The sequence below is a fragment of the Trifolium pratense genome, linkage group LG3, assembly GCF_020283565.1.
Source record: "Trifolium pratense cultivar HEN17-A07 linkage group LG3, ARS_RC_1.1, whole genome shotgun sequence".
Lineage (NCBI taxonomy): Eukaryota > Viridiplantae > Streptophyta > Magnoliopsida > Fabales > Fabaceae > Trifolium > Trifolium pratense.
Window position 1 is genome coordinate 46413141 of NC_060061.1, and position 15199 is coordinate 46428339.

Consider the following 15199-nt stretch of genomic DNA (forward strand, 5'->3'; position numbering starts at 1 on the left):
CTAAATGGAACTAAATTAAAGGTCATTTGAGTTATAAATACAACCTTATGCTAAAGAAAAAAAATCATCTTTTTCCTTGTAATCTATTTCAAAGTTCTAGCAATTTTATTCTAAATTTTCTTTACTTTCTTGTTCTTTAGTTTTTAGTTTACTAGACACTTGAATTTAAAATTAAAACAAGTATTATTAAAATAATAGTAACAATAAAAGTTATATAAATATGATACATATATGTGTTTATATATTTCGACAAACTTCTTTATACACCACATTTAAAGTTACATTAGTATCTATCTTCTTTGTCATCATTATTGATGTTGGAACATTAGTTTTTTGTATTATAAATCTCATCGAATGATTGTGGGTTGGGTAAATTACTTCATTACCGAATTTGTCGTTTATATTCATTCAAAACACATTGGGCCAAAGATAAACCAACTTAAACCATGCTCCAAATCGAAGTTGATAAAAAATCACACAAAGCATACCAACCTTTAGTAAATTTTAGGCCAAATGCATTTTGGGGTCATTTAAATTTAACGTTTGTAACATATAAATTCTTTTAGTTTTTAAAGTTTCAAATTAGTCATTTTAATTTTTATAAGTACCAAATTGGCCCTATAACTTTGTAACATATTACACCATTATCTTTTTAAATGACCATCTGTTACAAAAATGTTTATGTTATTGCTACCCTTGAACAAACGTTATTGCTACTGGCAGCATTTGATCATTTAGAGATCACTACCTACCAACAACTACAAGTATCATACCACAATAATACTCATTTTACAAAGCATCTATCAAGCACAATATGGTCTATATTTTACGAAATTACATTTACAACCTTCAAAACACATATAAATCATCTAAACTAATGCCCATACAAGTATTTTTGTAACAACCACATAAGCATATATAATATGTCAGGTCACTCAATAAACAGCCAAATGATCATTTTTGTACCAAATGGACATTAAAATGATAGTAGTGCAATCTGTTACAAAATTAAGGGATCAATTTAAAATTGAAAAAACTAGCAGGACGATTATGTTAAAAAAAAACAAAGAAAACAAGTATTATCTTCTCAAAATTCAACGAACTTTAACTTAAAGCTAATGTAATCAATCATTGTCAAAATTTTGTATAATTTTTCACATGACAGTTTCCCATGTTAAGGAGTTCGAGGGAGTTCTATAAATAATAATGAGTCAATTATCCAAAACGATAAGAGAATGAGACATTATATATCTTTATTCAAAATCTTAAAACATCATATATATGAGCCATCTCTCTTATATATATAATATTTTTTTATTCATATAATACAGAACTAATCACTCACACTTAAAACAAAAATATTATTCTAAAAAATATCTTTGAAAAGTTCGTGTTCAAATACTTACCTACAATTTCATACATTGATTTGTTTGAATGTCACGAGAAATCTATCCAAATTTAAAACAAGTTTATTCTTATTACTTAAATTATTTTAAATTTAAACCATTCTATTTTAATTAGAGGATCAAATGTCTTCTAACTACATGTTTTAAATTTAAATCCTCCAATCTTAATAAAACGACCAAATCCATCTTAACTAGATGAATTTTTGATCATATCAAATCTAATTCTAGTTTTTAGTATTTTAATTAACATTAGTAAGAAAAATGAGATCACCAAGATACTTCAAAGACACATAATAAAGATTTGTCCTTCTACATAAGATAATCCAAGGTAAAAAATATTCAATTTTTACTCAAAAAAAGGTAAAAATAGATAATAAGTTGACCGTACACAATACATAAGCCTCATTTTCTTCTCACAACTCAGAACTTTCACAATCACAAACACAAACAAAGTAACAAATAATCGCTTCTTCTAATCCATTTTCTCACAAACTTCCACACACACACACACGCAGTTACCGCAACTTCATACTCAGATTTTCTGTTTCTGTTTTCTTTGAAGCATTTCATCAAACATTAACAGATACTACTTTTATATATATATATTTCTTAAATGGCTTATACTCGCCGGTGATGATGAAGATCTCCGGCGAATCTCACCGACAACCACCACATTTCACGGCGAGCATTGCTCCCAACTACTCTCATGATTCAGATCTTCGACCTCAACAGAGAACTTCTCGTCGGAAGTTCAAGACGCCGGGGAGCCGCTTGAGGAGAAGTGGTACTTCTTCTGGAAGACGGAGTAGACCTGAAACTCCTTCGAAGTTGAAGATCCCTGATGAAAGAGAGGAGAATGGCGGTGTTGGTGGTGGTGGTTGTGATGCAGTGGAGGAGGTTTGCCGGAAAAGGGAGCAGCAGCCGGTGATTGTCTCGGCGAGGAAGCTTGCTGCTGGACTTTGGCGGCTTCAGTTGCCGGAGGTTACGGTGGCTGGTGATTGTGGAACTCGAGGTGGTTTGAGACTTCAGGTGATTAAAAAAAAACCCTCTCTTTTATTGAAGATTTGTTTGGGTTTTTTGTTTTGTTGCTTGCATTTTCTATTTCTGTTTGAAATTTGAGTTTTGATTCAGATTTGTGCTTTATATTCTAATCTCTAGTTTGTTTTGTCTTTAGGCAATGTGTGGATAAACAACTTAATAATCACTTATCATATAAGTGCTTATGTGTATAAGTCATTTCTATAACAAAAGATAAAAAAAAAAAGTCAATTTTTTTTCATATAAGCTGGTAAGTGTTTTAATATGCTATCCTGGAGAGCTTAAAAAAATAAGATGAAAACAGGTTATGGAAGCTCTCCCAAACAGTCACACAAATATGCTTTTTTGAAGGTTTTTGTTGTTGCTTAGTTTTTAAGTTTGAGTTTGACCTTTTAGATTCGATCCCTTTTCAAATTTTCATCATTCTGCATGTTCTATTTTGTGTCTTGAGTGGTACTTTTATTAAGCTTTTACTTCCCATGATACCTTTTTTTCTAGAGTACTATTACCTTTGGGTTAATTTGAAGTAAATGATTGATTGTTAATGAGTGAATATTCAAGAATAAAAAGATGGGTGTTGGAGTAATATTGATCCACGATCTTCATTGAAAGGGAAGAATAAAGGAATATGTGATTTGAAGCTTAAAAAGTGTTGAGTTGTTGGCTCATGAATATGATTGATTTAAGTCTACTGCAGAAAACTTTAATTTTTACCAAAAACAATAATGGCTTATTGTTTTTGGTAAAAATTAAAGTTTTTTTTTGGTATAAGCAGTTAAAGAAGTTAATTAGGGTTTGTCTGTTGAGATAATTCAATTCATGTTATAAATGCTGTTAATGATATTTATAGTGTAAATGTATTTGAATTCTGAACTATGCTTTCAATGCTTAAACTATAACTCAACTGTGCAATCTGCTGAATTGTATTCCTTATTTACTAGATCCTTAACTGAACTCTACAAGTCTATTAGGTATATAACTATAATTGAATCCATGTTGATCTTAGAAAAATTGTTTTTTTATTTGTTTTTCGATGCATACCAATGTCATGTGATCATTGTCATTATTTTCAGATCTTGGCAGTTTGTTTGCTCTGTAAATTTAATAGCTTTTCACTGTTAGTAACTAACATAACTTATATGCAGCAGAATGGAATTGGCTATGCAGACCACCCATATCTTAGTAATCGAAATGGCGTTATGCACGGATATGATATGAAGAGTCCATCACAAAGTCGCCGTTCCATTTCTGGGACAAAGGATGGACATTTTTGTGAGGTATTATTATGTTTCCTATTTATTTCTTAAGTATAGCTATCACAATCAAGATTGGCTCTGGATAATGGAAGATCATTGAGTGAAGGCCAAAATAAGATAAAGACCAAAGACTGAATTAAAAATGTACCCTTTCCTGCATGATAGGATAAAAACTTATCCTACTAGAAAAACTAATATACTCTAACATAATGTCAAGATATTATACAATATTTTCTTATTTTCTAACAAACTCCTTAATGACCTTTTTAATTCTGGTTGTTGATAGCTGTATGCTTTGTGAAAAGAGATGCTATTTCAGTAAGTTAGGCTATATACTTTTTTTCTTTTGAAAAATAAAGGTTAGGCTATATACTAGATACACAACAAACTGTAATATTTCAGCATGTGGTTGTGATCAACTAATTTTGACAAGATGTCAAATCCATACACACAGTACATGCATTTGCTCGAACAGGATGATATGATAGCCACCTAAGTTGAACTTTCAAATATAGATAGATCTGATGGATGGTATTTCTTGTAGTTGAGAAATGAAATTTAGTGTTGCTTAGATCCATGCTACGGCAAACCTATGTGTAAAAATAGCATTTACAATTATCACTTTATCAGCCAGGGAAAAAAAGGTTTTTTTTTGGTTAAGGAAAGAGTTCAAAAGTGTGTAACTTATACCCTCAAAAGTGAAAGAGTAAAGTAAACAATTAAATTAAAATGCTAATGTTAAACCTTCTTTGTTCTTCTGCAGCTTGACCCTTCCTTCCAGTTTTCCTCTACTGCAATGGAGGGAATGACAAAGTGGGATCCTGTTAGTTTGAAAACATCAGATGAGGTGCAGGATATCTACAGCCAGATGAAACTTCCTGACCAAAAGGATAGCACTGTTTCTGCTCTTGAAGCTGAATTAGAGCAGGCTCGTGTGCGGATTCAGGAGCTCGAGACTGAACGCCATTCATCCAAAAAGAAACTTGAGCATTTCTTAAAGAAAGTCAACGAGGAGAGAGCCTCGTGGAGAAGCAAAGAACATGAGAAAATCCGTGCATATGTTGATGACATTAAATCAGATCTGAATCGAGAAAGGAAAAGTCGTCAGAGGGTTGAAATTGTCAATTCGAGGTTGGTTAATGAATTGACTGATGCTAAGTTATTAGCAAAACGCTGCATGCAGGACTTTGAGAAGGAAAGGAAGGCCAGAGAATTGATTGAAGAAGTATGTGACGAGCTTGCTAAGGAAATTGGAGAAGACAAGGCTGAAGTTGAAACGTTAAAGAGAGAGTGTATGCAACTTAGGGAAGAAATGGAAGAGGAGAGAAGAATGTTACAGATGGCTGAAGTATGGCGTGAAGAACGAGTTCATATGAAATTGATAGATGCAAAAGTTGCTCTTGACGAAAAGTATTCACAGATGAATGAACTTGTAGCATATTTGGAAACCTTTCTCAAGTCAATAAATGTGAACTCAGATACTAAGGAGATCAGAGAGGCACAATCACTTCAACAAGCTGTAGCTGCTGTGAACATTCAAGACATCAAGGGATTTTCCTATGAGCCATCTAATCCAGATGATATTTTTGCCATTTTTGAAGATGTAAATTCTGGTGAACCTAATGATAGGGAGACCGAATCATGCATTGCTTACTCTCCAGTGAGTCATGCCTCAAAGATTCACACGGTTAGTCCCGAAGCCAACTCGGTAAGTAAGAAAGGCTTTCAGAGACGTTCTGACATATATATCGATAACAACTGTGATATAGAAGAGGATGAAAGTGGATGGGAAACCGTGAGCCATGTTGAAGATCAAGGATCAAGTTATTCACCAGAAGGGAGTGCCCCTTCGGTGACTAAGAAAGGTCGAGAGAGCAATGTGTCAGGGATGAGTGTGATTGATTGGGAAGGAAATGCAGGTGAAGAGACCCCATTAACTGAAATAAGTGAAGTCTGTTCGGTACCAACTAAGCAATCAAAGAGAATATCATCCATAGCAAGGCTTTGGAGATCAGGACCAACGCATGAGGATAATTACAAGATAATCTCTATGGACGGAATGAATGGGCGGCTTTCAAACGGAAAGGTATCTAATGGGAGCATCATGTCTCCCGAATGGGGACTTGATAAAAGTGGACTAAGCCCTCAAGACATTTTATGCCAGTTAAGTTCTCCCGATTCAGGAAGTGTGCATAATCGAGGCATGAAAGGATGCATTCCTCGCACAGGACCAAAGGGTAGCTTGAAAGCCAGACTTATGGAAGCTAGGATGGAAAGCAACAAGTTTCAGCTGCGCCATGTTCTGAAACAGAAGATCTAGATGTAAACTTAGCCAAAGATTGCTCATTTGCACAACTGAAGAATGACACACATGCAGCATCTAGTTTTGAATTGTGGGAGTAAAAATATGCTGCTTTCAAAAATACTGCTCAGAAATGATGGAGGGTCATAAATAAATGCAATTTTCGTGTAGTATTTAACCATGTTTTAATTCTTCATTTTCACTCATTAAGCAAAGATAATAATCTCTTAGGAAATAGCTAGTTTTGTAATCTATATCATGATCTGGCCTTGCTTCATTTTGTGTAATGAAAACTATGAGAAGCATGTTGCTTTTGTTGTATCATTATTAAGTCTGAGGACAAATATGCAGGAAACTAGATCAACATAAAGTATAAATGATAGTATTTTCTTTTCCATAATTGTATTTTCTATCACGTGCATGGATTTTAGTAGTACAGACAGAGTATGATTTCAGCAAGTATCCTAGGACTGGAAAATCTTTAAAGGGATGAAACTTTATACCTGAACAATGAGTCAGGGACCACTTCTCCTGTCTCACTGTCCATTGGAATGATGACGAGGGATAGTTTTTCTTGCCTGTTGTTTTATGATTAATAATTTAAGTATAGTTTAATAAATTTTGTACCCAAAAATAATACTAGTAGTTTAGTAAATTAAAGGGATGAAATGCTAACTATATAGAAAATGTTTTTTATTTTTAAAATGAAGATATATAAGAAAAGTATAAATATGTTTTGAACTTGAAAACTGTTGGCTGATATCCGAGTTCGGTTATTGGAGATTGAATAATATGTGGATGTTACTAATCTCTTGGCTTAATACACATGTTTGTCTAGGTTCTCTTTCCCTGAGTACAGTTGATAAAACAAAAAATAATGCACTTTTTTTTTGGTTTTTCACCACCAGTTGAATCTGGTTCGGGGATCAGTTCTGGCATCAAGTGGTTCCAGCCCCCTCTCGATCGCAGTTGCGGGGGATCGATTCGGGGATCAGTTCTGACATCAAGTGGTTACAGCCCCCTCTCGATCACAGTTACGGGGGATCGAACCGCGGTCATCCCTACCAAGCAAAAATAATGCACTTACAATATGAAGAAATTACACACATTTAATATATATATATATATATATATATATATATATATATATATATATATATATTTTTGACGGTTAATTTAATATATCTTATCATTTAGATATCATTTGTATAAATATCTAAGTGATATTATTCAAAAAAAATATCTAAGTAGATAGGATACATTCTTAAGTTGAAAGGATTACTTCATCATCAACCACGATAAGTTTTGTGTTTGTCGATGAAAACAAATTTATAAAATTTCTTTAATCAAAATGTGTTTAATACAATAAGGTATATCACCAACCACGATAACCTTGGCCACAGACAATTCATTTTCAGAATAAATTGAATTTATACAAATAAATTATTATTTAAGAAAACATAAGTATTATAACATTGGTTTTGTATTTCTTTTTTTTTTTAAAAAAAAATATTTATTTGAATAATTTAAACCTACTATATGACAAGATGAAAATCAAATAAAGAGAGAAAAGCGGGGAAATAATTTAGGCTTTGCATAAAGTAGCCACATATTTATACTTTTCCTATATATTTTCCTTTTAGAAAAAACATTTCCTATAGATTAGAAATAGAGTTAGTTAAAATTTAGTAGTTTGTACTATATATATAGAGTGTATTTCATGCACTCGTTTAGATCGGAAACCAGAATCAACGAAATACAACCTCGAACTCCACCGGAAATCTACCGATTCACACTCCTGAATTTTAAGGATTTTTTTAAAAAAAAAAATCAAACTCCCAGGCTTATTTCTCTTGTAAGATTATCTTCAAATCTATGATTATTAAACTTCTCTTATGAGATTTCAAAAGCTAATCAAAATAACTATTTCATTTTCAACATAATAAACCGATTTTTGAGAGAAGCTTACAAACAAACATAAGTAAAAACATCAAAAATGTTTTTTTTTTTTAATCTAAAACAAACGGACCCATAGCTAGGAACTATCATTGAGTTGCTTAGTAAGTTCTTACTGAGAACTGGTCTTCGACGGATTTCACCATCGCATAATTATATGAGGGAGTAATATTATTGCAACTTTGTAACCATAATACTTTAAATCTTTAAGGTTTATGATTCATTACCAACTTTGTGCCACACATTTCAGAAATGGTTCAAAATATGAGATCATAATCAGATACCGAACTCGAGACTCAATTGAACTACAATCAAGATTTGAGAAAATGTAGTAGAAACTCTGCAATGCACACTCTTCGAAAAATGTCTACAAACAACTATGAGGGTAGTTGGTGCTGTGGCAGGAGAACATCATCGATGCAATAGTTACAAGCAGAGCTACCTCTAGAAAAGTCATTCTCGATCGAAGTTGTCAATTTTGACGGGAGTTATATCATCAGCAACATTGAAGCGCCCAATCAATCGCGCAAAGAAAACCATTTGTTGTTCAAGTGTATACTTAATGTTCTCAGCCTATATCCAACTCATTAGGTTAGTGCATATAGTTACTATTTCCTACATAAACTTCATTTTTTAAAGTAATTAAAACAGCATGTACCTTTCGGAAACCATGTTGTTCTCCTTCATACTCAATAAGAGCAACTGGCACACCTTTTTCCTTCAAAGCCTGGTAAATTTTGCGAGCTTGACTCGGCGGCACAACCTGCAATGTGTAGAACTTATTAAACGAGCTGAAATTTGTCAATTAGTTTAACTAGATTTATATATAGGCTAACAGTTTACACTCTAGAGTCCTAAGTTTTTAATATGGAAATAGGGTACTCCCTCCGGTCCTTTATATAAGAGACAATTGAGTCGATAAAAATTGATGTATTTGAACTATATTATGAACCAAATACATCAACTTTTGTTGACTCAGTTGTCTCTTATAAAAAGGACCAGAGGTAGTATTAAAAAGCGTAAACATTTAATCGATCCCTAAATTATCACTCTCTCTCCTATTTGGTCCCTGAGCTAGATATACCTATATAATAAATAGTCCCTAATAAACTATTATCAATCTATCAAGTTAGTCTCTAAACTATCACTCTCTCCTATTATGAAAGTAACTGAGGGACTAACTTGATAGATTGCGAAAAATTTATGGCCTATTTATTAGATTTATATAGTTTGGGAACTAAATTGAAGGTTTACTAGCTTTGTTACTAACCTTGTCCTCCAATCCTTGAAATAAAATAATGGGACAAGAAAATTTATCAATGTGATTGATTGGGGATCTTTCGAACCACTCCTTCTCACCTCCTGCAATCAGTTAAAAGATAGACTGAACACCAAATAAAACAAATAAAAGAGCAACATGATGCAATGGCTCCAAATGAAACAAATAACCGAAACAAATAAGAGTTCCCTCATGTGATCGTCGTTAACTTACCAACTAGATTATGAAGGTAGTGAGATTCAAATTTATGAGTTTCTTCTATCAATAACTTCAAGTCGGCTACCTGTTTGAGAGACCAATTGACAAATTAATTACAATGTCAGGAGAACAATTTAATCTGAATTTTCCATATAAGTTATTATAACCAGTTTTGTAGCTATAAGCCATTAAATGGATTATTAAAACCAGTGTTGTCAAATAGTGGATATAGCACCGTATCATAGTAGAATTTGGACAAACTGTTATTGTTCTGTGATATGCAGTTTAGTATAAAGGGTTGTCAAATTGCAGCTAAAGCGCTATAGTGTAGCAAATATTGAACAAACAGCTAGTTTTTGCGATCTGCAATTTACAACACTGAATAAAACTAACCACAACTTAGAAGAATATTAAAGATGAGAGGGAAAAACTGTTCATCACATTCTTATATTTATTAGTGATTTCTTATCTTAATTAAGTGGTAACCAAAAAAAAATGTTCAAAACATCCTAAAATTATGGGAATTGATGACAATTGGGAAACTCCATGAAGAGTAGGAAGATGAACTTACACCATACAAAGAAGCCCCAGCCTTAAAAGTATCTTTAAAAGCTAGTGCAGCTAAGGTGGTATATCCACCAGCAGAGCCTCCTGTTATACACAGCCGCTCCCCGTCAACTTTTCCACTGTCCACCTGTATAATAGATTATATATATAACCACTCTTGCAATATATCCATCAACCACAAATGTATGACACAAAAATAATTACCAAATATGTAGCACAACTACAACAGTCATTGACATCCACTATTCCCCAGCGCCCTATAAGCCGATCCCTGTACTCCCTGCCATAACCTTCCAAATAACATGCATTATATAATTCAGAACATTGTTTTGTAGGCAAGGCAAGAAACGAGCGACAACAAAAAAAGGCTAGAAACAAACCGGTGCTTCCCCCGTAATTAACATCAGCGAATGCCCAACCCCGACTAGTCCAGTACTGAATGCTCAAATTTAAAACTCCGCGTGTTTCAGCTGTTGGTCCTCCTGAAATATTCGAATAAAATAACATAACACTTGTCAGCCGTTGAGATAACCGATGCTATATTTGTCAAAATGAGAAACTACAAAATATAATATAAAGACTGCCAAAAATCACGGGTGCGAACATGAGAGCTAGGAGAGCAGTAAAACAGATATGAATTTTGGTTCCAGAGGGAAGATCCCACTCCCCAAGTGGCCAAATGAACTAGAATGCGATAATTCTTACAAGACGAAGATTTACCATGGCTCTTCAATAATAGCGGAGGCTTTTCTCCCTCAATGGCTTGGTAGTTAGGATTAGAAGGTGGATAAAAGTATGCATAAGCATTTTGACCAGGAACTTCAGTTGGGAATTCAATCAGCTCTGGCTTACTGATGTACGAACTATATTTTAAACTATCCGGCGAGGAGGACCAAATAATATTGAAGTCAACTACTTTTGATTTATTGTCATCTAAAGTCACCTGAAAAAGCAAGAGAAATATCAGGGGTGAACTGAAATAACTTTTATTTTTGTATTAACCCTCTGGTTCTCAGGGGAAGGGAGCCCCAGTAATCCAAAGTTCGGCCGTGAGGTAAGTAAAGTCCGGCACTCTGGCCAATAATTCTTCCCACCAGGAATCGAACTCAGGTTCTTCCGAACGATTCGTCCTAGGGAGAGCTCATTAACCACTTGAGCCAATGTCTTGGTTGAAGCGAAATAACTTTGAAAAAAAATGGGGACAGGGAAATTATTAACTACGGTGGCACCAATGACCATTTTACAGCTTTGACTTTGAAATCTACTCCTTGAAGTTACAAAGTCAAGCTCTTGCCACTGAGCTGACATCTCATGAACTTAAACAGCAGAACTGTGGGGGAAAGAAGGAATCACCTTGGCCACTGATGATGGAAGAACTGCAGACGCTCCTTCCAGAAATAGGCAACCAGTACCAGAAGTCTGCAACGGTATGATTGCACAATTAAGAATATTATTGTGTGAATTTTTTATTTAGACACAAAGAAGGCAAAGAAACAATTATAAAAATTACAATGTTTTCGATATCTGTGAAAGGGATATCAAGCACGGTTAGGTTTGAGCCCTGCGCATCATCAATAATTCCAAGATATGACTTTCCCTTCTGCCTGCATACACAACCAAACCATTGAATTGATTGTACAAGATTGCGTGAGAGAAAAGATGAAAAGAGACAGATAAGTCGTAGACTTAGAATCAATCACCTGTAACTGCAAGCAATTAAGTTTCTCTGTTTAGGACTTTTCACAAATTCATAAGAATTATTACCAAAAATCCATAGTGGCCTTGCAAACTCAGCTTCCAAAGAATAAACAGGCACAACCTTATTTTCTGACTCAATCTGTAACATATTGAATAAGTTAGAAAAAAATGTAAATAATTAATAAATTTGCATGTCCAGTAAAAAAAAGCAATCAAACATGCTTGCAATCAAATTATTTGTCACTATCATCTTACCGAACAAAGGAATCCGAGACAAACGGAAAATGATGAAAATTAAAATTTATCAACCAATAGCATTTTAAACAAAAGTAGTTGACTAGAGTGCATAATTTCCTTATGAATTTAAAATTACACAAAGTATTTATTTACATTTATCAATATAGAAGAACAAAATTTAATTAAAAAACTATATATGTTAATTAAAAAACTATATATAATTCATGGCAAGCAGGAATGAATAACTGTGAAATAAAATTACCCATTTATGAAGATTCCAAAAACCACTTTCCCTATCCGTGATGAAAAAAAGTTCCCCTGCATAGTTAAAATAAAAAATATGTATATTAAACAAGAATACACAGACTTTTTTTTGGCGTTACATAAATTACATAAAATGCCTAAATTAAGTACCATCAGAAGACCACTTGGGCTCAGTTGGAGACTCCACAACTGAAGGATCATACCCAGCAACACAAACACGCTTGTAGATCTCTCTGCATCGGAACATGAGATGATTAAGCTTCAAGTTGAAATGTGACATGTACATATAATAAGACACAGTAACATATACTATTATATGGACCTTGAAAACTAGATCCAAGAGAAAAAATAAGAGCCGAAATGAAGGAATAAAGTCTATGCACAAGGCTTTACTAAAAGTCTAAAACAGTGTATATGAAAGTCGCCAAGAATATCGACACCAACAACCTCAAAGTAGTGTACTAGTTGAGACTTGAGAAGTGGATACAAATCAAGTAATCACTTCTTTTTATTAAGGATATTCAGAGGAAGCACTATATACTTAATCAACAAAATATGTGTTATATGATTCAGAAAACAACTATATATCTGCAAAAGTATCAACTTTTCATATTTGAAGAAATCATATATAGGGCAAGCAAATTTTCTTAATTCTAAAACAAGTCAAACAAAGGTAAAGAATTCTGCTCACCCATTTTCAGAAATATAGCCAACCCAAAGTTCTGATTTATCCCACTGCATGTTGGGATGACTCCACTGTATCCATGCTATTCTTTCACTTTTAGGGTCTAGACGTGGGAAAGCATAGAAATCACTCCCACCAACTAGTACTTCTGGTTCTGAAAGTCACACAATACAGTCAGACGTAATGAAAACAAGCACTAAATAAATACATAATCTGCAGTTTTCATTAAACCCCTCCAGAGGTTAAACTCACTATCAAGGAGGAAATTATTACCTTTAACATCCTTGCTGCCAAGTGCTATAGATACAATAGTTGCAGGTGGATTTTGACTGCTCTCCCTACGATCTAGCAATATACATTGGTGTCGAAATAAATGAATTATTTAAAAAGTAAAAAACGCAATGGGAGCATTCTAAGATAAACCTCAAGGATAGAGTAATTCTTAACCACTTACCTTCCCTTACAGCAATAAAACGGTTAAAGCGTGTATCCAATACTCCATCTGCATAGCTTACAACCGGTCCACCATAATCCGGAGTGAGAGGTATTGGAGGCACATCTGCAAGAGAAAAGGCGCACACACAAAAAGTGGAGTAAGACAATATATCAAAGGGGAACAAAAGCAAGTGTCATTTCATGTCAATTATAATACAGCTAAACATATAAACATTGGAAAATATGAATTTTGGGGAGTGAACGAAAACAGATGTTTGCTCACCAAGAGAATTGATGGATTGTTTGTATAATCTCTGATCCTTGTAATTTGCAAAAAAGACAATATCTCCTGAAACAGTGAAAGCACCACCACCATATTCTTGAGCCAATGTTCTCACTCCAAAATCCTTTGGAGTAATATCCACAGCCTCACCCCCTGGATTTTCCGGCTCAAGAACAAGAACTGCCCGTCTGAAATAAAAACAAAACTTTGAGTTAGGACATTTTGGATTGGCTTATTTGAGTTTATCTACCGGCATAAGCACTTATGAAACTGTTTCAAGGAGCTTATGGAAACAGCTTAGGATATGTTCATAAGCTATTTTCAGGGTATTTCCATAAACTCTGTGGGAAAGCTTATGAAAATCTTATAGCTTATATCAAAACATCCAAAAAGTTTGACTTTTTTTTGTTATAGAAATAACTTATACATAAGTGTGATAACTGCTGATAGCATAAGTGCTTAATTAGGTTGTTGAATATCAAAACATTCAAAAAGTTTGACTTTTTTTGTTATAGAAATAACTTATACATAAGTGTGATAACTGCTTATAGCATAAGTGCTTAATTAAGTTGTTTACATCAAAACATCCAAAAAGTTTGACTTTTTTTTGTTATAGAAATAATTTATAGTAGATAAGTATGATAATCGCTTATATTATAAGTGCTTAATTAAATTGTGTATCCAATAAAACCCTTAATGGCCAAAAGGGTCACCTTAGAAACTCGAAAAGATCAAAATTTTCAGCTTTTCCACTTCCAACTTATCCAAAAGTGCTTTTCTTAAGCAAAAGGGTGAATGAAACTTACCCTGATTCAGTTGGACGTGATTCCAACCAAATGAGACGACCACGGCCATCAACAGCAGTACCACCAAGTCTCTTGGAAGCGCCGGAGACGACATCAGCAGTGATGGGTGATTTCCAAGAACCATAAGGGGCATTGATTGTATCAGAATCTGATGGAGTTATTGAAGAAGCCATTACCTTTGTTGTGGAAGTAGTGTAGTAGCATAAACGACGTCGTTGATGTGGTGTTTTGGAAGAGAGAAATCGCCTTGTTGTTGTGTTGAAATGGTTGAATCTGTGAGTGTGAGTGAAAAAACACTTGGAATAATGTGTGAGAGTGAGAACAGCAACACTAGCTAACGTGGCCATTCAACCATGATCTTGTTATTTCATTGTTGCTTCGTGTGTCATGCTCATGCTGCATAGGTTTAGAGAGGATTATTGTCTACAATGATCATGCTAAAAAATAGTGTTCGGATAATGGTTAAAGAAATAAAAATAAGTAAAAATAAAATAAAAGTTTTTTTTTTTTTGTGTCGGGTTATGAATCGAGTTTCTTTAGACTGTTGAACAAGTCCTCAACCAAGTGACCTTTCTGGAGATAGACAATACAATAAAGGCTTAAATGCAGTTTTGGTCCCTCAAGTTTCACAATTGCTTGATTTTGGCCCCCACATTTCAATTGCTTGATTTTAACCCTCTAAGTTTCACAATTGCTTGATTTTAGCCCTCCAAGTTTACCCCCTTTTGCATTTGCTAGCCCTCCGTTGACTTTTTTGACTATAAATTGCTTGTGTGACATTTTAAAAAA

The 15199-nt window shown here is 33.9% G+C and overlaps 2 protein-coding genes across 4 annotated transcripts; one reads left to right on the top strand and one right to left on the bottom strand.

The window, feature by feature from the left end:
* Positions 1 to 1726: 1726 nt before the first annotated feature.
* On the top strand, positions 1727 to 6402 carry LOC123917152. 2 transcript variants are annotated; one of them, XM_045968800.1, is made up of 3 exons: positions 1727 to 2435; positions 3593 to 3721; positions 4464 to 6402. In XM_045968800.1, the coding sequence occupies exons 1-3, from the start codon at positions 2040 to 2042 to the stop codon at positions 6018 to 6020; spliced, it is 2082 nt and encodes a 693-aa protein (XP_045824756.1). In that variant the 5' UTR covers positions 1727 to 2039; the 3' UTR covers positions 6021 to 6402. The 2 variants fall into 2 exon arrangements, with proteins under 2 accessions (XP_045824756.1, XP_045824755.1); XM_045968799.1 differs by having other exon boundaries at positions 1800 to 2435; positions 3590 to 3721.
* A 1727-nt stretch (positions 6403 to 8129) lies between these two features.
* On the bottom strand, positions 8130 to 14882 carry LOC123917153 (probable dipeptidyl-peptidase 5). Of its 2 annotated transcripts, XM_045968803.1 has the most exons (18): positions 14411 to 14882; positions 13605 to 13792; positions 13341 to 13445; positions 13160 to 13231; positions 12893 to 13040; positions 12352 to 12434; positions 12200 to 12255; positions 11703 to 11839; positions 11513 to 11606; positions 11356 to 11421; positions 10723 to 10945; positions 10383 to 10484; positions 10207 to 10292; positions 10007 to 10129; positions 9451 to 9520; positions 9229 to 9320; positions 8617 to 8721; positions 8130 to 8531 (listed from the first exon to the last, which is right to left on the bottom strand). In XM_045968803.1, exons 1-18 carry the CDS (start codon positions 14755 to 14757, stop codon positions 8412 to 8414), a joined length of 2217 nt encoding a protein of 738 aa, XP_045824759.1. In that variant the 5' UTR covers positions 14758 to 14882; the 3' UTR covers positions 8130 to 8411. The 2 variants fall into 2 exon arrangements, with proteins under 2 accessions (XP_045824759.1, XP_045824758.1); XM_045968802.1 differs by having other exon boundaries at positions 10207 to 10484; positions 14411 to 14849.
* Positions 14883 to 15199: the final 317 nt, after the last annotated feature.

Coding starts and splice junctions, on each gene's coding strand:
- LOC123917152 (XM_045968799.1), top strand. CDS start 2,040: ATGATGAAGATCTCCGGCGAATCTCACCGACAACCACCACATTTCACG. Junction 2,436..3,589: donor GAGGTGGTTTGAGACTTCAG/GTGATTAAAAAA, acceptor ACTTATATGCAG/CAGAATGGAATTGGCTATGC. Junction 3,722..4,463: donor AGGATGGACATTTTTGTGAG/GTATTATTATGT, acceptor GTTCTTCTGCAG/CTTGACCCTTCCTTCCAGTT.
- LOC123917153 (XM_045968802.1), bottom strand. CDS start 14,757: ATGGCCACGTTAGCTAGTGTTGCTGTTCTCACTCTCACACATTATTCC. Junction 12,256..12,351: donor GCCCAAGTGGTCTTCTGATG/GTACTTAATTTA, acceptor TTAACTATGCAG/GGGAACTTTTTTTCATCACG. Junction 9,321..9,450: donor CTACCTTCATAATCTAGTTG/GTAAGTTAACGA, acceptor AACTGATTGCAG/GAGGTGAGAAGGAGTGGTTC.